The following is a 23,828-nucleotide window of genomic DNA, read 5'->3' as shown; positions in this document are numbered from 1 at the left end:
AACAATTATCTGATCATGTATTGAAAGTTCTACGAGCGGATTTAAATGATGTAATACTTTTTATAATAGATGAAATATCAATGATATCTAATTTAATTTTAATGTATATACATCTTCGATTATTCGAAATATATGACACTACTGAATGTAATGATAGCCGGTTTGGTAGAAAACATATTCTTTTATTTGGAGATCTTCTTCAATTACTTCCTTCCACGAAGATTTTATTTTTGTTCATTTATTGAAAGAAAAAATTGATAAATATATTGGCACTTTAGGAACCATTAATTTGTGAACTACATTATTTGAATATGATGAATTGACAATTAATATGCGACAGCAAGGAGATATGACTTATCGTGAATTGTTATCGCATATTCGTATTGATTTATTGACAAATTCAGATCACGAGATTCAAAATAGAAAAATATTCTTTACGAATACTTCTTTTTAATTCAAGATTGGATGAAATATGTAATCTTATTATCAATTTACCACTGACACTGTGTATTTACTTCCTACTTGTCATATGTGTGATATTTTAAACACTGCAATGTTGAATCGTATTAATTCAAAAGAAATATTATTAATTGCTGAAGACACGATAAATTGTATTCCATACATAAAAAAGAAAGTATTGAAAATATTATCGAAAAATGATGATACTAGAACAGCTGGACTTTCATACAAATTATTAAGATTGGAGCATAAGTAATGATAAGTAATATTGATGCTAGTTTGGGACTGGTAAATGATACAATCGCGAAAGTAATATCAATTGTTCAAGATATAAATATTGAATATGTAGAAAAAATCAAACCTTTATTACCTACAGATTCAGATTACTTGATTGAAAGAGTCAGCGTTAAATTTCAAGTGATGGATAGAACTTACGTTATCAGAAAACAATTTCCATTATCATTAAATTATGGAATCACTATTCATAAAAGCTAAGGATTAAGTTTACAAAATGCTATTATGGACATTGATAATTCTGTTTTAATGCAGAGGACAAAGTTATGTTGCTTTGTCACGAGTAACATCTAGAGAAGGTTTGTATTTAATTAATTACGATCCCTCATCTATAAAAGTTAGTGAAGATGCAATTATTGAATATAATCGATTAAAACAAACGTATAAATCAGAAGCGAAATTGATTATTTCAATTCAGAAGCGAAATTGATTATTTCAAAACAAAAATATACTAAAATAAATGATACTTTATGGACATTACCAAAAGTTATTTCTTCTGTTCAAGAATCACATGAAACGATTAAAAAAAATACTGTTTGGATAATACATGAGTTCCAAAATAAAGAAAAAGTTTCATCTTACGCAAATGCAGTTTTGCAATGTCTTTTGCATTTAAATGTTATTAGAAAACAAATTTTTGAGTGTGATAAATTAAATGTTTTTAGGTATATTAATGAATCGATATGAAAACAGAATATCTGATTTGAATACATTTACAATACAACATGAAGATAATTTTTAGAAGGTAATTTTTCTAGCTAAACAAGATGCATCTGAATTTCTCATAGCTATCTGTGAAAAATATGATTATAAAAAAAATCTAGTTAAGCATCAAATACGTTCCACTATACGGTGCAAAACTTGTGATAATACAATTGTTATTACTAATGATAATATTCTTATTTCAATTCCCATTACTAATTTAAAAAAAGACAGTTATGATCTTAATGATTTATTAAATATTACTTTTTCGAGGTGGTATCACTCTCATGATCTATATAAAAATTATATAGAGAAAGATACAATATTTAAAAAGAAATTAACATTAACACGAGAAATACTTATCATTTATTTACAATTATTTTTAGAACAAAATGGTAAATTAGTAAAAATAGATCAATTTAATTTGCGTGCAATACCAACAACTACAATATCAATAGGGGGACAATTTTATAAGATAATGAATGCCATTTTTCATCATGGATCATCTATTGAAGATGGTCATTATACAAGTATATGTAGAGATGAAATGTCTAATGGATGGATAGACATTGATGATGCGCAAATTAACAAAAATAGTCTATTTTAGAATAGTCTATTTTAAAAATAAACTATATACTAGAAAAAATAGTATATATTATATATTCTAGAAAAAACAATCAGTATTCAGTCATTATTTTTTAATAATCTTTTTAAAAAAATATATATACACATTTTTTGCTTCTCTAGGCCATTTTTTCTTGTTAATTTGCGCATCATCAATGTCTATCCATCCATTAGACATTTCATCTCTACATATACTTGTATAATGACCATCTTCAATAGATGATCCATGATGAAAAATAGCATTCATTACCTTATAAAATTATCCCCCTGATATTGTAGTTGTTGGTATTGCACACCAATTAAATTGATCTATTATTATTACTTTATCATTTTGTTCTGAAAATAATTGTAATAAAATAATTAATAATAAAATAATTGTAAATGATAAGTATTTCTCGTGTTAATGTTAATTCTTTTTTAAATATTGTATCTTTCTCTATATAATTTTTATATAGATCATGAGAGTGATATCACCTCGAAAAAGTAATATTTAATAAATTATTAAGATCATAACTGTTTTTCTTTAAATTATTGAAATGGAATTGAAATAAGAATATTATCATTAATAATAACAATTGTATTATCACAAGTTTTGCACCGTATAGTATTTGAACGTATTTGATGTTTAACTAGATTTTTTATATAATATTTTTCACAGATAGCTATGAGAAATTCAGATGCATCTTGTTCAGCTAGAAAAATTACCTTCTAAAAATTATTTTCTTGTTGTACTGTATTCAAATCAGATATTCCGTTTTCATATTGATTCATTAATATACCTAAGACATTTAATTTATCACACTCAAAAATTTGTTTTCTAATAACATTTAAATGCAAAAGACATTGCAAAACTGCATTTGCGTAAAATGAAACTTTATCTTTATTTTGGAACCCATGTATTACCCAAACATTTTTTTAAACCGTTTCATGTGATTCTTGAACAGAAGAAATAATTTTTGATAATGTTCATAAAGTATTTTTTATTTTAGTATATTTTTGTTTTGAAATAGTAATCAATTTCGCTTCTGATTTATACGTTTGTTTTAATCGATTATATTCAATAATTGATTATCTTCATTAATTTTTATAGATAAGAGATCGTAATTAATTAAATACAAATCTTCTCTAGATGTTACTCGTGACAAAACAATATAAACTTGTTCTGCATTAAATACAGAATTATCAATGTCCATAATAGCATTTTGTAAACTTAATCCTTGGCTTTTATGAATAGTGATTCCATAACTTAATGATAATGGAAATTGTTTTCTGATAATGTAAGCTGTATCCATCACTTGAAATTTAACGCTGACTCTTTCAATCAAGTATTCTGAACCTAAGGTAATAAAAGTTTGATCTTTTCTACATATTCAGTATATCTTGAACAATTGATATTACTTTTGCGATTGTATCATTTACTAGTCCCAAACTAACATCAATATGATGTCTTATCATTACTTTTGCTCCAATCTTAACAATAATTTGTTTCGAAAGTCCAGCTGTTCTAGTATCATCTTCATCATTTTTCGATAATACTTTCAATACTTTCTTTTTTATGTATGGAATACAATTTATCGTGTCTTCAGCAATTAATAATATTTCTTTTGAAATAATACGATTCAACATTGCAGTTGTTTAAAATATCACACATATGACAAGTAGGAAGTAAACATACAGTGTCAACTGGTAAATTGATAATAAAATTACATATTTCATCCAATCTTGAATTAAAAGAAGTATTTGTAAAAGGATATTTTTCTATTTTGAAGAATCTCATGATCTGAATTTGTCAATAAATCAATACGAATACGCAATAACAATTCATGATAAGTCATATCTCCTTGCTGTCGCATATTAATTGTCAATTCATCATATTCAAATAATGTAGTTCACAAATTAATGGTTTCTAAAGTGCCAATATATTTATCAATTTTTTCTTTCAATAAATGAACAAAAACAAAATCTTCGTGTACAGAAGGTAACTGAAGAAAATCTTCAAATAAAAGAATGTTTTCTAACTAGCCATCATTACATTCAGTAGTGTCATATATTTTGGATAATCGAAGATGTATATACATTAAAATTAAATTAGATATCATTGATATTTCATCTATTATAAAAAAATATAACATTATTTAAATCCATTTGTAGAACTTTCAATATGTTACGTCGTGATGACTGCATGATTCTTCTCTTTCGGGTATCAGTTATTAGAATTTAATTAAGCGGATAAACGGATGACACATGTTCTGTTACGCTGTTAGATCGCGACGATTACGTAACTGATCTCTTCCGGGGATCGATTATTAGAATTCGGCTAAGCGGATAATCCCTATTATTCTAATCGCGGAAGAACAACATGTGTACAGATGTTTTCCTCAATGAAATCACACACACACACACACACACACACACACACACACACACACACACACACACACACACACACACACACACACACACACACACACACACACACACACACACACACACACACACACACACACACACACACACACACACACACACACACACACACACACACACACACACACACACACACACACACACACACACACACACACACACATATATATAGCGCTCTTAAAGGCACGAAGGCACTACTGCTACTTCTTTTTTTCACTCAGCCAGAATAGTTTTCAGTCAATTTTGTCAGTAATTCAATCAGTCGGTATCAATCGAAATATATTTTTTCACCAAGTACAAGTGACCAAGTTTCCTGGCGACATCGCTTCCACTTTCATCACCTCGCAGGTCCCAAGTCTCCGGCATTCCAGCTAGAATAATAGTAAGTTTAATTATATATAGTTCTCTAATAATAACTCTTGGGTCTCTTCTCCTTATATTTTCTCATTTCTCTCTTACGTCCTTTCTATCCTCTGCCGTTTCTCCTTACATTTTTACTCCCTTTTTTCTCTCTTTTTCTCTTTACTTTGGCCATCGGACCTCTCGGGCTCCCTATGCGTTGCGGAGCACTCAGCAGGTTCATGGTCGCCAAATAATTCGGCAAAATCTGCTTCTCTGTTTTTTTCGGCCGTCGGACCTCTTTGGCTCCCTATGCGTTGTGGAGCACTCAGCAGGTTCATGGCCACCGAATAATTCGGGAAATCTATTCTTTTACAATTTTCTCTTTCCCTTCTTCATTTCTCTCCTCCGTCGGACCTCTCGGCTTCCCGACATATTTTGAAGATAACCTTAAGATTTACGGCCAACGATATGTCTCTCACATTCCAACGATTACTCTTACTTATCCATTTCTTCCAATGAAATTTACATCATCCTCTCTTTCCAACGCTCAGAGACGGAGGTGAACCCTGAAGAGACTCCGTTATCGCAATAAGCTCGTCGACTAGCCAACTACTCCTCGGCAAAGACATCCGAGATTTCTACACGAACTTACGAAAGTCAGTGGTGATACCACGGGTTGCTCCGGCACAAAGCTTTATTCACCTGGTATTTCCCCTCCGTCCTACTCCCCGATTAGACCATCTGAGGCTGGGTTACCCCCAGATTTCAGCGCACTCTTCCCGGAGCGCCATCCGGATTTCCAACATCCAAATTTCCTCACTAAGGAATCCTTGGACGAGTTCTGCGAACTCCGAACTCGTTCCCCTCCCCCTCTAGATCTCACCACCAGAAATCCGACCTCCTCCCCGAAACAACTACGCACACACACGGATACCAAAATATAAATTTAACTATATAAAAAATCCAACGTAAGAATAATTATAAAATGTGGACAAACATACAAATATAATTGAATTCTTATACAAAAATCGAATAATGCATCCGTAAATTTTTTAGAATATTCAATCGTACGTATATTATATAAATCTCCGTTCCTTTACTCATCTCGAACACAAAAAAAACAAAAAAAACATTTGTAACATTTTTTTTATCGATCAAATGTAAATATATCTTAAGCAAATGTACTTGAAAACAAGAAATAATGACGTAGATCTTGTAATTTTGTAAATTTGTATTCGTTTAAAATTATCAATTATATGTAGAATTCAAATTATTTGACGTTTATTTCCTCCCTCTTTTGTTCCCCGCTATCCTAAGATTCGCACATGGTCCTGTCCCTGGCAAAAGAGATTAAATTCTCTTGCCTAAATTATGGACGGACGCACGTCACGCAGTCGAAGTCATAGCGTCTTTCTCAAGACTTGTGGATCTGCACGGTGCGTCTGACTCATAGGAACGCCTTAGTGCGTCCATCTGCGAGAGGGAATTTGGAATCCTTCCTAGCCCATCCATTTTCTCTTTAAAAATAATTATCTTCGGCTGGACGTAACAAATACATGATCAGATAATTATTTATATTTAGGAGTATGACCATGTTCAACAGGTAACTGGAACAATCTGTGAATTGTCAAACCGTCTATTATTAAATGCTGCAATACCTGTAGGTGCTGCTACAGCAATTTCTTTATTAAGATTTTGTTTTATCCAACATTTAATAGTCTTAAGTAGAAAATTTTTTCCAGTATCACCTTCACCGCTAACATATTAGGTGTACAAAAAAGTTCTGAGCTTTTTTTTGTAAAATTCAATCTTTATTCAAAAACAAACAAAAAAATATTAATCAGCGAAATATTCCCCGTTTGCATCAACAACTTTTTGCCATCTTTCGGGTAGCTTGCGAATTCCTTGACGATAGAAGCTCACCGGCTTCGAAGCGATAAAGTCATCAATGCATTTTCGTATCTCTTCAAATCTCACGAAATGTGTATCAGCCAAATGTTGCAGCAACCGAATAGGTAGTAATCGGAAGGCGCCATGTCTGGGCTATACGCCGCGTGCGGGAGAAGTTCCCAGCCTAACGCAAAGATATGGTCCTGAGTCGCTTTCGCAACATGTGGTCGAGCATTGTCATGAAGCAAGATCACTTTACGTCCTTGGCCAATAAATGGCCTCTTTTCTTCTAATGCATCGCTCAAATTGGTCAATTGTTGTTGGTAGCGGTCTGCCGTGATTGTTTCACCCGGTTGTAATAACTCGTAATACAATACACCTTTCCAATCCCACCAGAGCAAAACCTTTTTGGCGTGGATATTGGGTTTTGGCGTTGAGGTCGAAGGTTGACCAGGGTCAACCCATGATTTTCTACGTTTAGGGTTATCATAAAGAATCCACTTTTCATCGCCTGTAATGATTTTGTGCAGAAAATCTTTTTTCTCGAACTTTGAAAGCAAAATGAGTGCAGTGTCACGCCGACGATTTTTGTTATCTTCGGACAATTCATGCGGAACCCATCTGCCTTCCTTCTAAACCTTTCCCATCGTATGTAAACGTACGGAAATGGTTTGCTGCGTAACGCCAAGCTGTTTTGGAAGCTCCTTTTTAGTTTGCGCAGAGTTTATATCCAACAGTGCTCGCAATTCGTCCGTTTCAATCTTTTGAGGGCGTCCAACACGCGGTTCATCTTCAAGACTGAAATCTCCTTGGCGAAATTTTTGATATCATCTTTTACATGTAATATGACTTACAGCGTTCTCTCCATATACAGTACAAATCATTGCAATGGCTTCAGCAGCATTTTTCTTCAGATAAAACGCGAAGTGGAAAATGGAAAATCGAATATGCTCTTTTGTTATTGCCATCGTGAACAGTACTGATTTTTGAAGTTATGTGCATCAAATGCCAAACCGTATGGCATTTTAGAAGGCCAAATGTCAACGCTTTAAAACCGCAAAAGGGCGGGAAGATATATAAAATTTAAATTGTTATTTCGGTTGTATGAATCTAAAGCTCAGAACTTTTTTGTACACCTAATATAATCGTAATACTGATTTATTTAATTTAATACTGCTAATAATTCTATCAAATACTCTCTTTTGATCCGTGTTTAATTTTATTCTCATTTCAGAAACATCCTCTTCTTTAATTTTAGCTCCAAGATCTTTAAAGTCCTGCATGGCTTCCCGCCTCTATATTTTGCATACCTATTGCATTTTCTGGGTCATCTTGAGATGCATCTTGCTGTTTTTGCAATTCATTATGTAGATATTTCTGAACTAACTGTTTTTGCAGTTTCAAATGCCGTTAACATATAACATAACATATAATTACAACATACAACATATAACGTATAACATATTATTTATGTTGTTTTATGTTATATGTTATTAATTTATGTTTTATGTTATGTTTTTTATGTTATTTATGTTTGATGTAACAATTTGTTAATAATTGTTAATAAATATTAATAATTTGTTGTAAAAATCTAATTCTATTTCTATTTCTTATTCTATTTCTTTAATGTATTATATATTATTACAATATTACTTACAATATTATAATATTACAATATTATTTACTATCATATGTGACATACGTTATATCTTCTTTTTTATTAATCAATATGTACAACTTCGCACGAAAGACATCATATCTGTCAAAGATATCATATCAAATCAAAAAAATGAGTGCTGCAAGAGCTGTCATACAAAGACGTTCATTAGCGCCTCTTGCGACAGAAAAAGGAGAATCACGACGACGAGAATCAGGACGTTTCTTAAATTTACCAATTTGAACTTTGCGTCACGATTACGTCGCGATATCTCAGTTTGTAGGACACGGAGAAAAAAAATAAAAACACTTTTCTTATATAATTTGATACTCAGTCGATTAAGCGTAATTAAAACTTAATCAATGCAGTCATTGCTGAGATATGAAAATGTAGATCGAGTTCATCCCAGAGTCTCGCGTAAATAGAGCCACGGGCGTCTCGCCGCCGTTCTACGCGAACTTCGCTGCACGTGAACTTGGCGTCGAGACATCACCGTGTCTCTTGATGCGGAAATACGAGAAACTATTATATAAATCGGTAAAATTACATTATCAAATAATAATAAGCTAATTACAACAGATACAATAATAAATCTCAGACTATAACACGCGGAAAAGAAATAAAAACATACTTGCCAAATTATAATATTACGACACTAAATAATACCCAAAGTAATACAGCACAAAGTCAACCATTAGTCGACTATAAGTCGGCAGAAGAAGTCTATAGTTGACTTTAGTTAGATTAAATGTCAACTTATAGCCAACTAATAGTCGACAAATGTCCCAACGATAGTTGATTATAAATCAACCATATCAGTCGACTTAATGTCGACTTTATGACAACTATAAGATCAGCTGCACACAGGACGCGGCAAAGCGGCACGCAACAACGCGGCAACGCGGTAGCCAATCAGCGTCTTGTTTTCTGATATATAATTTTGTACATATTAGAAAACAAGATGGTGATTGGCTACTGCATTGGCGCGTTGGCGCGTTGCCGCTTTGCCGCATCCTGTGTGCAGCCGACCTAAGTCGATATTTTTTTACATGGTTATAGCGACTAGACTAGCTTTTACAGAAAAGTTGATGTTTAGTCGGCTAAATGTCGACTTTACAAGTCGATTTGAAGACTAAAAAAAGTCGACAATTAGTCGACAAATAGTCATGTGTGCTATGTGGTTAATTTTAATGTTAATAGATAAAATACAAGAAATAAAACTAAAAGTTATACAAAACCCGACTGATCTTAAGGAATTGTCAAATCAATTATAACAAATAAATAGTGAAATAGACACAAATGAAAGATTATACCTCTTACGAACACTTTGTTTATCCAATGGCGACAAGTGGCACCGCAATAGCAATAATAGTAATTGCAATAATTGTAATAGTGGCGATAAAAATAAAGAAAGACAAAAAAACGCAATTCCAAACAAATTCTAGTAAATCTAAGTAGAAGTAACGAATTGCGTACCATAGACCACGCTGTTAGAAGAAGCGAAAGTATATAATTTTAAATAAACAATTATAACAAGAACTGTATCGGGAAAAATTTTGTAAAAAATCTCGTATCTTCATTTTTTTTGTTAATGGGGGGGAGAATGTTGTAGCCATAGATCTACAACTAAGAATAAAAGTAGTCTGCATGATAACAGTAAATTTCTAAAAGAGTCTTTCGAAAGACGGCAAAAGTGCAAAATCGCAAAAAGCTGCGATCAGTCTTTCGAAAGACTGCAGAAATGCGTCGAATAGAGTCATTGCGAAAAGTCGAAAATTTCTTAATTTGCTGATCGAACTGACGCGGTATTGATCAATCAATACTGCGCAATCAATTGATGCACCCGATCAGAGTGCTGATCGGGCATCGATTATCGCTATATAATCGATTACCCGAGAACCAGAACGCGGAGTCAAAATTATAAGTCGTTCGGGATCGCGCACGGTATTAGCAGAGTCAAAAATAGAAGCTAATCGGAGTCGCACAAGATATTAGCAAAATCTGTTTGCTGAGTTTGATGTGAGCCGCGATAACAGAATCTCAAGTATCATAACCGGTTGTCGGCCGCCCGAGTAACGCGAGCCGCGCCGAGCCGCCCGACGACATCTAAAAACCGTGCATGAAAATATTATAAGTCGACGACCAAGTGTAATGTTAAACAATTGTGCAGTTATTAAAATAAATTCATCAGTTTAATGAAAAAAGAGTACAAGTGATTTGACGCCAACCCTTCACCCAATGATCCTGCACGGGTTCCAACCCTTTAGGCTTGGCGAATCCGACTTTCTCAAATAACAAGTTCGTGACCCCATCCGGTGTCACCGCAGTGTAAAAATATTTAATTATAATTTATCATGAATAAATCAGAAATAAATCACTATTAAGATAAGAAGTGGTTACGATGAACCAGCGACAAACTCAGGTCACTTTTATATAAACAATTAAGTTATCGAATATTCAACTATTAGATGATTTAGGTGCCACTTTTTTAACTTATTGAGCACTGATGATTATAAAATATCTTAGTCATCAGTACAATAAATTGGGTACAAAAAGGTGAATTTGGAAGGTTAACCCTTCCAAAAATTGACTATTTGGTAACTTGTCAATTTTGATTAACTAAGTAATAGTCATCTTACAGTCGACATACAGTCAATTTATAGTCGACTTATAGTCGACTGTCAATTGACTTATAGTTGACTTACAGTCGACGTAGAAAGTCGACTGCCAATCGACTGTTTTTCATTCGCCGTCTATTAATCAACTATAAATCGACATCCGGAGTGATTTAAAAGTTGACTCTTGACTTCTCCAATCAACTTGCAGTCAATTTTTAGTCGACTTCGTGTTGTTTAAGTTAGAAGTAGATCATAGAGATAATGATAGAGTTGCAGATGAAGAAAAAAGAAATCTTTATGTGAAACATTATATTTATAATTGCACAATACAAATAGTTTTTTAAGTAATAGCTTTTAAGTTTATATGTATATATTTATGTATACTGATAATAAGAAAAAAAATAAAGCTGTGTTAATATAACATTATATTTAATAATACTGTCAATATTTAAATAAATAATTAATGACATAACATTTGTGAAACGTTTTTCGTATTGGATATATGTTTTCTGCGTGCTTAAAATTTTTTCCAAATCTTTTGTGATTTTCATTCACATTAATTTTTTATTTTTAAATTGTTGTATGATCGTATTGTTGTATGATTGTATTGATCAACTAATTCCAAATAATTAGCATATTTATTTTCAAAATTACTTCTTTTGAACATCTGTTTTCTTTTTTTTGTCTTTCATGTAAGAAGTTGTAATTTCGCGCTTACCAGCGCCCTCGCATGATAGCGCATGCGCATGCTCGATTATATGCATAGCATCAACAATGCTCTTCTCGATATCATGATTCGAAAAATTTAAGATAATTTTTGCAAGTAGATACATCACCATTTTCGCTTGTAAATACACGAAATTATTTATTTCATTCGCGTATATTTTTTAATGCACACATATACAAAATAGTGGTCGACGAGTAAATAGTCGATACAGGAAGCAATGATGACTTGAGCCGTCACTTGGGCAACCTAGTGCCGTCAGTCGCCGCAGGTCGATGGTGTTGTCCGTATCGATGGTCTGTCTGTGGTCGCGCACGCGATGCATCTACTGATGTGTGTCTCTGCACATGGCCGTGCCGCTCGACGGGTCTTTGCACAGTTCCGCGGCTTTCGGCGACGTGTCATTGGTAAACCTACATTTATATGATGAATTTCATTCGCTATAAACGACAAATGTGTGATTTTTTAATTGAAATACGTGGAAAATTGATTTTTGCGGCAATACAGATAGTTTGTCGATGGAGAACTCGAGACTATATATATCTCTCTCGCTCTCATATCCTATCATCACGGATTCTATTACGGCGCATTTTACATCATTTGGAGTTGATACTGCGTCGCGAATTGTTTTCTTGACATCAAGAACAATCTTTCTCATTCCGATTTCCATCTTTTATGCATTTTTTAATAAAAAAAGTATTGAAAATTATCACAGACGTTTGAGCGTTAATCACTCGATATTCAAGGACGTTGTAACATTTTAAGACTATTCCTATTCGTTTCTATCCTCTATGATCTTTTCTAGGAATTTCTTTATCTATAGGAATTATTAGTGATCGCATTTCTGTCTGCTTTCTTCATTTTTGTAATCAATTTGATATAAAACATTTTTTATTGAACTAATAAGTAGTGATCTTTTTGATTAAAATACATTATTAAATATATTTTATAAATAATATATAAATATATATAAATAAATTTATATTAAAATAATCTATTATATAGTTTATTATTATATAATTTTAGTTTATTAATATATATTAAAATAGCTTCAATGATGGATAAGATGCTTGCCTGGAGAGTGAACAATCCAGATTTGATTTGTAACTAGGGTGATATTTTTACTATTATATATTTCCTATAGGGGAATAATAAAAGAAATTTTAAATCAATATCAAAGTATTTAATTATCGAATTGTTATAGAACCACTATGTTATCTGCTAAAAAGAGTGGCACATAGTTGGTTATATAATTATTTGAATTCATTTCATATAGAAAATTTAGTACCTAAGATTTTGCTCGCTGAAGAATTGGCTATGATTCTCTCAATTGTTATTTATTAAAATAATCTTATCTATTATATCTATATAATTTTTAATATAACTTTATAGGATTATATCCATTGTTTTTAAAAGTATCATATTATATCCCACCATGACTACATCCTCAGAAGATGTATTAATGCAAGTGAGTCAAGTCCGCTATAAAAAAGGAGATGGTACTTTATATGTGATGAATGAACGAATAGCATGGATGCTGGATAACAGGGATACTGTATCTGTAAGCCATAAATATGCTGATATTAAATGTAAGTTCAAAAAATTATAAAAATAAAAAATTAATATATAATAAATATATCAATTTAAATGTATGTTGCGCACATGCGTGTACACACACATACATACACATATATCAATAATATATTAATTACTATGATTGAAAGAATTTTTCTTTGCAGTGCAAAAAATATCACCAGAAGGAAAATCAAAAATACAACTGCAAGTGGTATTACATGATGGTACATCATCTACATTTCATTTTGTAAATAAAAATGGACAAGAAGCGCAAATTAAAGACCGTGATGATGTAAAAGAGCTATTACAACAGTTACTACCAAAATTTAAAAAAAAAGTTAATAAAGAATTAGAAGAAAAAAATAGGTAAACCAGTCAAAATACTTTGATTGAAACTAATGCTTCTGGAATGCATGATAAACAATCTATAAATAATTTATATCTTTTCAGAACACTTCAAGAACATCCTATGTTGCTTCAATTATATCGTGATTTGGTTATTCCGCAAGTTATATCATCTGAAGAATTTTGGTCGCAACATGCTGCAGAATATACCCAAGCCAAAAAAATTCAACGTCAAGAAATAGGTGTTAATAGTGCTTTCCTGGTAAGACAACTTACACTTTTGCAATATACAAATTGTAGAATTACTAACATATTGACTAATGATACTTTTGGTATTATGATGATGTTTGATGAAACTTTTTAGGCAGATATTAAACCACAAACTGATGGTTGCAATGGATTAAAATATAATTTAACTGTCGATGTGATAGAATGTATATTTAAGACATACCCAGCTGTTAAAAAGAAACATCAAGAAAATGTGCCTGATAAAATGTCAGAATCTGATTTCTGGACAAAATTTTTTCAATCGCATTATTTTCACAGAGACCGTATTAATGCTGGGACCAAAGATCTTTTTACCGAATGTGCCAAAATAGATGATCAGGAACTTAAAAAAGACATTCAAACTGGAATAAATGATCCATTGGTAGATATTACTTCCTTTGAAGATCAAACACTGGATGAAAACTATGGAAATAATAAATATGATAAACCCTCGGGAAATATCGTTCATCAAAGTATGATTAAAAGATTTAATCAACATAGCATAATGGTTATGAAAGCCAGCACTGCCAAACAATCGATGCAAATTAATCCACCACAATTAAATGGATCGACACCATGTGCGAGTAAAGTTATAAATAACGAATTGAATGATGGACCAAAGACTAAAAAGGTACATCTTTTTATCTTGTATATTTATAATTTGGACTTGATATTATTGAGAATGATTTATTTAATCCTTTGAAATATTCTTTACAGCGTAGAATACTAGAAAAAATAACTTATGATGATCTCGATACAAGCTGTGACATAAATATAAATGATGAAGTACCATTAAATCTGACACATATAGACAGATATCTACATGGACCCATACCAAGATACGGAAGTATAGAATCGACTTCGGAAGAATTATTTATTACATTAAACCATTTAAAAAAAGAAGTCTCTAGTTGGATAGTTGGTAATTCATTACCACGACAAACAGCGATTTCTTTAGTTAGTCCGGCTGCAGCGGTGTTAGCTTTAGGTGAATTGACACCCGGTGGATCCTTAATGAAAGGTTTTCGAGAAGAAAGCCTTGGACGTAAGTATCTAATATTTTGTGTTTATATGTGTGTATATTCAATGAGAATTATAATCATTCATTTTTTAATCAATCCATTGAATAAATACAAGTTGAATAAATAATTGTTTAAATACATATAGAATTAATACCGAAGGATTTAGAAAAGGAATTGAGTAATGTATATATATGCGCATGTGAGTTGTTGAAGCATTTTTGGCGAAGCTTTCCTCCAACAACACCACAGCTTGAAGAAAAAGCGATTAGAATGCACGACGCTTTACATAGATTTCATTCTGCAAAACTAAAGCCCTTTGAGGTAAATAAAATATTTATTCATATGTAAATAAACAATGTGCGTGCGTGCGTGCGTGCGTGCGTGCGTGCGTGCGTGCGTGCGTGCGTGCGTGCGTGCGTGCGTGCGTGCGTGCGTGCGTGCGTGCGTGCGTGCGTGCGTGCGTGCGTGCGTGCGTGCGTGCGTGCGTGCGTGCGTGCGTGCGTGCGTGCGTGCGTGCGTGCGTGCGTGCGTGCGTGCGTGCGTGCGTGCGTGCGTGCGTGCGTGCGTGCGTGCGTGCGTGCGTGCGTATTTATACAAGGTGTCCCGTAGTATATATAACACCGTTCATGAAGAGGTAGACGCGAGCGACATAAATTAAAATGTCATATCATTTTGCAATGATAGCGTGACAACAATGGCTATCCGGCGCTCGGCAATGGGCAGAGCGCGCGCGGCGAGAGGAAGAATAGTAGCCGCCACTCACGTTTCCTATTCGTCCTACGGATCAAACGGGCGAGCGTTTTCTCTCCGCACGCTCTTATTTGTGCAACTTTAATATTTAATAACTCGAAAATTATTGCAAATATCGCAAAATGCTATAAGACATTTTCATTTATCTCGCTCCCGTCTACCTTCTCACGAGCGGTGTTACACATGCTACGGGACATCCTGTATATTTATATATTTATTATCCTATAATATGCAATCCCATTTCTTCTAGGATCGTGTGCAAAGAGAATTCTCTGCCGTTAGTCAACACTTGACAAGTCATCTTAATCAATTATTAACTACTGCATATAGAAAGTTTATAGTATGGCAACAGCGAAAAATGCAAATGAGATAGTCGGTCGTTAAAATTCCATAAGAATAGTAACATAAATAAAAGCAATATTGGTCACATATTGCATTTCTTAATGTTACCGTAGATATTAATATGAATATATTACAAGAAAAAGAAAAAAACCAAAGCTTATATCGGTCCACATGTTCTAATACTACATACGTTTATTTATTATTTTTAAATGTATTTATAATTAATCTCTTGAATTTTGCAAATTCATCCAACTAGTGATGAGTGAACTTGCAATTATGTTCATAAAAAAAATATAATTTACAGCTTATTTTTTATAGTGGACTAAACAACATGTATAAATGCATAAGAGCATGTATATTTAAAAATGCATGGATATTCTGAAAATATCTTGTGTTGTAAAAAAATGTAATGAATTTATAAATCTATAAAAAAAGATATAGTTGCATATAATCATTTGTAGTCTATATGTGACTTTTAATATGACATGAATTGTAAATGAGACGAGCGACTGCAAATATTATACGATATCAAAATAACTGTGATACCGCCACTGTATCAAGTTTATTAATATATTTTTTCGCCTGACTTTTATAACTGCAATCTGTATTGATTACATCATTACTCGTAAAATCGTTTATTATTTGTTTTTTGATCTCATTTTTGCAATAAGTAAAAGTTTAAATGCTTTTTCGTTTCAACTGTTTTAAGATAACACATATTTAAATTTAAATTTCTAAAAATATTTTAATAACATTACAAATTTCTTATTACTTTTTTTACTAAAAACAGTGGCATTGGTATACTTTGAATGATATCTGCGATATATTCAACTAAGTGTCTTAATTGTTGAATTCTATTTTTCTCTTGTGCTACTGAATAAGACAATTCATGAATTTTCATAATACTTAATTTTTATTGTAGCAATAAAATTTGGCAGTTGTATAAATATAAATGGTATATACTTCAATCGATAACGAGTGAGCAAACTCGCATATTACGCTATCGTAATTATTTAGGATAATTATAAATATATTCTTGCATTATAATTATAATAAATGTTATATTGTGATAATAAATTTTCAATATTATTCATTAAGATCAAAGATGAATAATTAGTTGGTTAGAAATTGACTAATAATATTAAACAGTTAATTTTTAATTTAATTTAAAATATATTAACTTTTAACTTTAACTGATATTTTTTAAAGCATTTATTAGTTTAACTTTTTCTTTCAATTAGAAAGATAACATGGCAAATTGAGAGTCAGACCCGGGTTTTATGGCGAGAGATTTAATTAATAGTATAAAGTTACATAAAAGTAGACGTTTCGGATGACATTTGAGCCATCTTCAGTACAAAATTTCACGCTGTGATCCTTTGGTAAGGATACTCATTGTATATACATCCCAATATGAGACGCCATAGCATAGTTGCACGACTGTATGGAAGTGATACGAAAATGTGCAAACAGCTAAAAGTAATAATAGTGAGATTTTTGCTACGACAGCTAAGACGTGACATAATGCACAATCAGCTTATCTCCGAACCAATACTGAAGAACCTCGCATAATTTTGAGAAATAATAAATAATAATTAACAGTCAGTAGTTAAAAAAAAAGTATAAAATTGAAGTCAAACAGTCCAACTTTAAAACTTAATCCGTAACACATGATCAAATCGGAACACGAAATATTGAAGATTTGCAGATAAAGTAAAAGAACCATTTTGTCCGAAGTCACATTGTAAAGAACAATTCACGGCGGTAAAACAGATGTAATCGTAGGACAGAGGTGGCAAAGTTGTTTAGACATGGCATAAAATAATAATACGGTTATTTATTTATAAATGTATAAGCACGATCTAACAATTCGGTCTGTTTTTAAATTTAGACCGTTTTTTTGTCTCTTAATATGTCATTTCCGATTTAATATGTATCATTTCATTCAATTGTTTGTTATACGAGCTCTCAATATCCAGAATTTTTGCATTGTCTCAATCAAATTTGTGTTTGTATGTAGGATGTGGATCCGAAATCACGGAGCGGGAAGACGTATTACGAGTCAAATGTCTACAATGTTCAGAGATTCTAGTACTTACTAATCGTCCCATCTGATTCACAGATGGATAAGACGCATCACAATCCTGACGATTGATCTTATATATAACATTTTTCTTTTGAATTTGATAAAGGTCTTTATGTATGTAACTTGATGACATCACGAAGTTTGTTAATATTACAAAAAGCCAGTCTGTATTCCGAGTTCTTAAAGATGTTAATTTTAACTAAATTTGTCGGAAATATTGGGGATGTATGGAATGGTAAGCCATGACAGTTTGTTTTCCCGTGTGCTAACACTATTATCATGAGTCGACTCATCCCTTCGCTTATATATTAAATTTTTTAATCGTTTGTTAATGTTGTCAAAAATAAAATCCGGGCAGTCATTATCAAGTAACATATTGATAATAAATTGTAGATTTTTTTTTGTGATATTCTGGATGTGACAGTAAAAATACCTTGTCTACTAAATTCATAATTATACCTCTTTTCTGAGGAGATGGGGTGCTGCAAGTTCAAACAACGACCTGAGAAAGTTGGTTTGTGGTATCAATTAAACACAATTAAGCCATTTTTTTACGGATTGCGAGACATCTAAGAAATTTAATTTTTTACATCTAAGAAATTTCTCTAATGTAAATTGTAGTCTCTAATGAAAGGCATTAAAATTTTCGACAATTTGGTTAATCGCAGAAGAAGGAAACGTCATAAGAATGTCGCCAACGTATCTATAATAAATCGGCACCATAACAAAGATTGTCGCAAGCACTCCATCCTGCAACTCCTGCATAATAAAATTGCGACTATAGTAAAAGAGGAGAACCCATTGTAGTCCCGAAATTTTGCTTATATATTATATTGTCGGAAGTGAAAAAAGTTAAATTAAGAATAAACCGAAGCCTCCAAGAAATCATCTTTTGGTACTTTACAGTGTTCAGTTGTGAAGTGCCATTGTTTCGACAGGCATTGCCCGTATGGAAAAGGACTATTGAGAATTATTGAGAAATATAACTATTCAGAACTATTCAGAAAATTATTGAAATTTTGTATAGTATTATGGGACATTACTATTGGAAACAATGATGAATAATTTACTATTGGATGAATAGTTACTATAAACATTTACTATTCATTACTATTAAAATTATAAATAGTTTACTATTGAAATGAATAGTAACTATAGGGCACTTACTATTCATTACTATTAAAATCATAAATAGTTTACTATTGGAGCGAATAGTAATTATAAAGATTTACTATTCTTTACTATTAGAATCATGAGTAGTTTGCTATTCTATTGGAACAAATAATTACAAGTTACTAATTCGCGATTTTCGTGAAAAATCGTGGAAATCTGATATTAGTATTGAATAATATGCCAGTTACTTTGCATAGTACGCGGATGCCCTGATTAGTAATCTTTTTATTGTATTTTTTTAAATAATGTTATGAGGTATAGAATGTACAAGATGTCTTATTTTAAATGACGAATTGAGATTTTTCGAAAATTATTAAAGAAAAACGAAAAAACATTTGAAATAAAAGATATACGTTTTGAAGGGAGATAAATAATGATGGTAAAATTAATTTTCGAAAAAAATCAATACATGATTTCTCCGATTAGTCTGCGTATAAAAGTATTAAGATAAAATTGTCAAAAAATTAATAACTTTACACTTTACTCTTGCACATTTCAACAAAATATAAAATATCTCATAAACTATTCTTTGCTATTATATCTTAATATTTTTATGTATAAAATAAATAAATCAGTGCATAGAAAACATATAGTTGTTTTTAAAAAAAAATTATGCAATTCGTAATATGTAATTACATGTTTACTATAGAAATTGAATGGTAACTATAGAAATCTGAATAATTCTCAATAGTTCTTAGTAGTTCCTTTCCATACGGGTGAATAGTCAAATCTGTCGCAACATTGATAAACGATGAAACGACATCCAGAGAGATTAAGGAAAAGTTGTTATCAATAAATGTTTCCCGTAATTTCTTGATCAATTCATAGCTATTCAAAATATGACTAAAAGCTTTGAGAACATTAGCAGAAATCAAAAAAATGGCTATTCGGTAAAGTAGTGGTATCAGTGGAAGATACAATAATTCTGTAAGAGCAATTCGGCTTGTGTATCTTCGGGAGTCCATAAGTCCCCTTGGTGGTACACCATCGCTGTAATATAATGATCTATATCTTGCCGGAGAAATATATTCTCTCTTTTGCCTCTCAAAAGCAACGTGTTCAATTCTTTAATAATTTTCCTACTCGGATTTATTAATAATGGTGTAAGTATTGTTGTCACAGAGCATGTCTTTAATTTTTGCAACATATGTATTTCTATCAACAGCCACAATTACGTACTTCTTATCTATTTTGGTAAACAAGATACTGGGATTTTCTTGAATTTGTCTGTTCGTTTTTTTTTTTTTAAGAAGCATGTTATTGATGTTTTTACTGGAAACGGAGGAATTTATGCGGCTCAAAATAGGGATTGAAAGATTTCTACCGTGGGTACCAGTAGGCTCAGGCAATTTTATAATATTGTTCTCAATGCATTTTATAAATTTAAACACAGTTGTTTTTTATGTGAAGTGAAGGTAACGAAAAGTTCTCACCTAGTTGTAGAAGACTGGACGTCCTTCGGAATAGGGCAAGATGAAAAGTTTATGAACCATGTGGGTTTCAGTGAGGTGATTGAAGGAAGGATTTTGTCAGAGACTTCACCAGGTTCACAAAAGGAATAATTTCCATTGTTGATGGTAATACGCTATTTGTTTTATCTTTCCTCCCAAAATCCGAGCATTCCTCCAAAGCAACCCATTTTTTGTCAATTCTCTGTTGTTCTTTCAAGTAAAAGAAAGAAAGTGACCTATATTGCTTATTAAAGAAGGATTCACATATATATGTTAGGAAGATTGCTAGTAATATGCGTACAAGATGGAAAATGCGAAATTGTAGGTGGTGTGTATAAGCGTGCGCGTCATTCAATTTTTAATAATTTAGTGACATATAATTAATGTCCTTCCTAAATTTTGTTGTTGATAAATTATAGTGCAAGTTAAATTTGTCTAAATTATAATGCAAATTAAGTTGTCTAAAACAATATAAATGAGGAGGTACAATGTTGTGCACAGAACTTAAGAAATCTAATGCGAAGCCTATTTTTGATAACAATTTTACGATATTTTATCCATTTCAACAGTTTTACGGAATAAAGGCCGAATGTAAACAATATATAAATTTAAAAAAAGAGAAAGGTAGATAACGCATATTTTTAGCCAGCATATTGTAAAAATTGAATAATTATTAGCAAATGATATTTTATTGCCTTCCACCAGAGGCTACAATTTACATTAGAAATAGGAGGAAACCATATAAATTTCGGGCACCATTTTCAATCGGACACACCGCTCACATCAGCCGATGCCTAGGAATTTTCTAGTGAGCTACCTATCAAAAATTTTTTCATTTAATTGATCAATCGGCAATGTATCCGATTGGACCTCATCCTAAATTTCTTAAATGTCTCGCTGTTTGTAAAAAATGGCTTAATTGTGTTTGATTGGTACCACAAACCAACTTTCTCAGGTCGTTGTTTGAACTTGCAGCACTTCATCTCTCAGAAAAGAGGCATAATTATGAATTTAGTAGACAAGGCATTTTTACTGTTGCATCCAGAATATCACAAAAAATCTCCAATTTATTGTCAATGTTACTTGATAATGACTGCCCGGATTTTATTTTTGACAACATTAACAAACGATTAAAAAATTTAATATATAAGCGAAGAGATGAGTCGACTCATGATAATAGTGTTAGCACACGGGAAAACAAACTGTCATGGCTTACCATTCCATACATCTCCAATATTTCCGATAAATTTAGTTAAAATTAACATCTTTAAGAACTCGGAATACAGACTGGCTTTTTGTAATATTAACAAACTTCGTGATGTCATCAAGATACATAAAGATCTTTATCAAATTCAAAAGAAAAATGTTATATATAAGATCAATCGTCAGGATTGTGATGAGTCTTATCCATCTGTGAATCAGATGGGACGATTACTAAGTACTGGAATCTCTGAACATTGTAGACATTTGACTCGTAATACGTCTTCCTGCTCCGTGATTTCGGATCCACATCCTACATACAAACACAAATTTGATTGAGACAATGCAAAAATTCTAGATATTGAGAGCTCGTATAACAAACGATTGAATGAAATGATACATATTAAATCGGAAATGACATATTAAGAGACAAAAGAACGGTCTAAATTTAAAAACAGACCGAATTGTTAGATCGTGCTTATACATTTATAAATAAATAACCGCATTATTATTTTATGCCATGTCTAAACAACTTTGTCACCTCTGTCCTACGATTACATCTGTTTTATCGCCGTGAATTGTTCTTTACAATGTGACTTCGGACAAAATGGTTCTTTTACTTTATCTGCAAATCTCAATATTTCGTGTTCCGATTTGATCATGTGTTACGGATTAGTTTTAAAGTTGGATCGTTTGACTTCAATTTTATACTTTTTTTTTAACTACTGACTGTTAATTATTATTTATTATTTCTCAAAATTATGCAAGGTTCTTCAGTATTGGTTCGGAGATAAGCTGACTGTGCATTATGTCACGTCTTAGCTGTCGTAGCAAAAATCTCACTATTATTACTTTTAGCTGTTTGCACATTTTCGTATCACTTCCATACAGTCCTGCAACTATGCTATGGCGTCTCATACTGGATAGATAGTAGGGGACACTCAACCAATTATGCTTTGAGCTTTTATGCGAAATTCAATATGGCTGCTTATTGAGTTTCGTTTTAAATGACAGTGTGATATTAGTGCTAAAAATGTCAATTTGTTGCATTCAAAATTGCAAAAGCCAGACCGGTCGTAGTAACAGGGAAAATTACAATTATGTATTGTATTACTTTCCCAAAGAGCATGATCTACGAAAACAGACTCAAAGCTTGTCAATGAAAGAAAAGGGATATAAAACTCAGATATAGTAAGCTTATATACTGAATGCTTATAAATATAATCTTTTCTTTTTATATTTTATATGTCACAAACAGCTACGATGTAGTGATACATTCTTATTGTAAAACCAAAATCATATTTCCTATTATTTCTTATTTTAACACACATTTGTAATATAAATGTACATTATATAATACTTATACATTATAAAACAATAAAATTGAAGGTCAAAAGCAATAATTTGTTAACAAAATATGTTTTTATTAATTCTTCATAAACAACGTCTTCATTTAAAAAAACAAACAATATAAAATTTTCGACTCACAGAGTCTTCTTCAGTATATGTAATTAAGTGTCGTATGAACAAAAAAAATGATAAAATGCTTCTAAATATGAGAATGTATTAAAAATCCCTTAATAGAGACTCATAAAAGACACATCTTAATAGATTAAAATTTTGACATATAATAAAAATTAAATTCGATCAATATATAAATAAGAATTCTAAAAGCGTAAATCGTACTGTCAATAATTTGTATGGCTATACTTTATTTTTACAATATTAAATACAACATATTTTTATCTAAATTGCATTAGGCTTTGTGTCCACGATGCTAGAGATCGGTTGAAATCTCGGATATATATATATATATATATATATATATATATATATATATATACCTTCGTATGTAATTGTATTGTTTAATTTTAAATTCA

General features: G+C 31.7%; 1 protein-coding gene, 2 long non-coding RNA genes and 1 pseudogene across 3 annotated transcripts; 1 reads left to right on the top strand and 3 right to left on the bottom strand.

Annotated features, from left to right (window-relative positions):
* Positions 1-1,916: 1,916 nt before the first annotated feature.
* Positions 1,917-3,754, bottom strand: LOC148935741 (uncharacterized; annotated as a pseudogene).
* A 7,553-nt stretch (positions 3,755-11,307) lies between these two features.
* Positions 11,308-21,046, bottom strand: LOC148935740 (uncharacterized). Its single transcript, XR_016140160.1, has 2 exons — positions 20,731-21,046; positions 11,308-12,150 (listed from the first exon to the last, which is right to left on the bottom strand). It is a non-coding gene; the product is annotated as an uncharacterized LOC148935740 (long non-coding RNA).
* On the top strand, positions 12,010-16,474 carry Tfb1 (transcription factor B1). Its single transcript, XM_089080826.1, has 8 exons — positions 12,010-12,144; positions 13,130-13,326; positions 13,477-13,678; positions 13,763-13,919; positions 14,022-14,555; positions 14,642-14,969; positions 15,092-15,267; positions 15,947-16,474. Exons 2-8 carry the CDS (start codon positions 13,173-13,175, stop codon positions 16,067-16,069), a joined length of 1,674 nt encoding a protein of 557 aa, XP_088936952.1. The 5' UTR covers positions 12,010-12,144; positions 13,130-13,172; the 3' UTR covers positions 16,070-16,474.
* Positions 21,047-21,418: 372 nt separating the features above from the next.
* On the bottom strand, positions 21,419-22,861 carry LOC105423192 (uncharacterized). Its single transcript, XR_967361.2, has 2 exons — positions 22,490-22,861; positions 21,419-22,261 (listed from the first exon to the last, which is right to left on the bottom strand). It is a non-coding gene; the product is annotated as an uncharacterized LOC105423192 (long non-coding RNA).
* Positions 22,862-23,828: the final 967 nt, after the last annotated feature.

This window comes from Pogonomyrmex barbatus, unplaced genomic scaffold, assembly GCF_055798465.1.
Source record: "Pogonomyrmex barbatus isolate J1 unplaced genomic scaffold, ASM5579846v1 scaffold4, whole genome shotgun sequence".
Classification (NCBI taxonomy): domain Eukaryota; kingdom Metazoa; phylum Arthropoda; class Insecta; order Hymenoptera; family Formicidae; genus Pogonomyrmex; species Pogonomyrmex barbatus.
The sequence above is the reverse complement of the archived record's forward strand: the minus strand, read 5'-3'. Positions and strand labels throughout refer to the sequence as shown.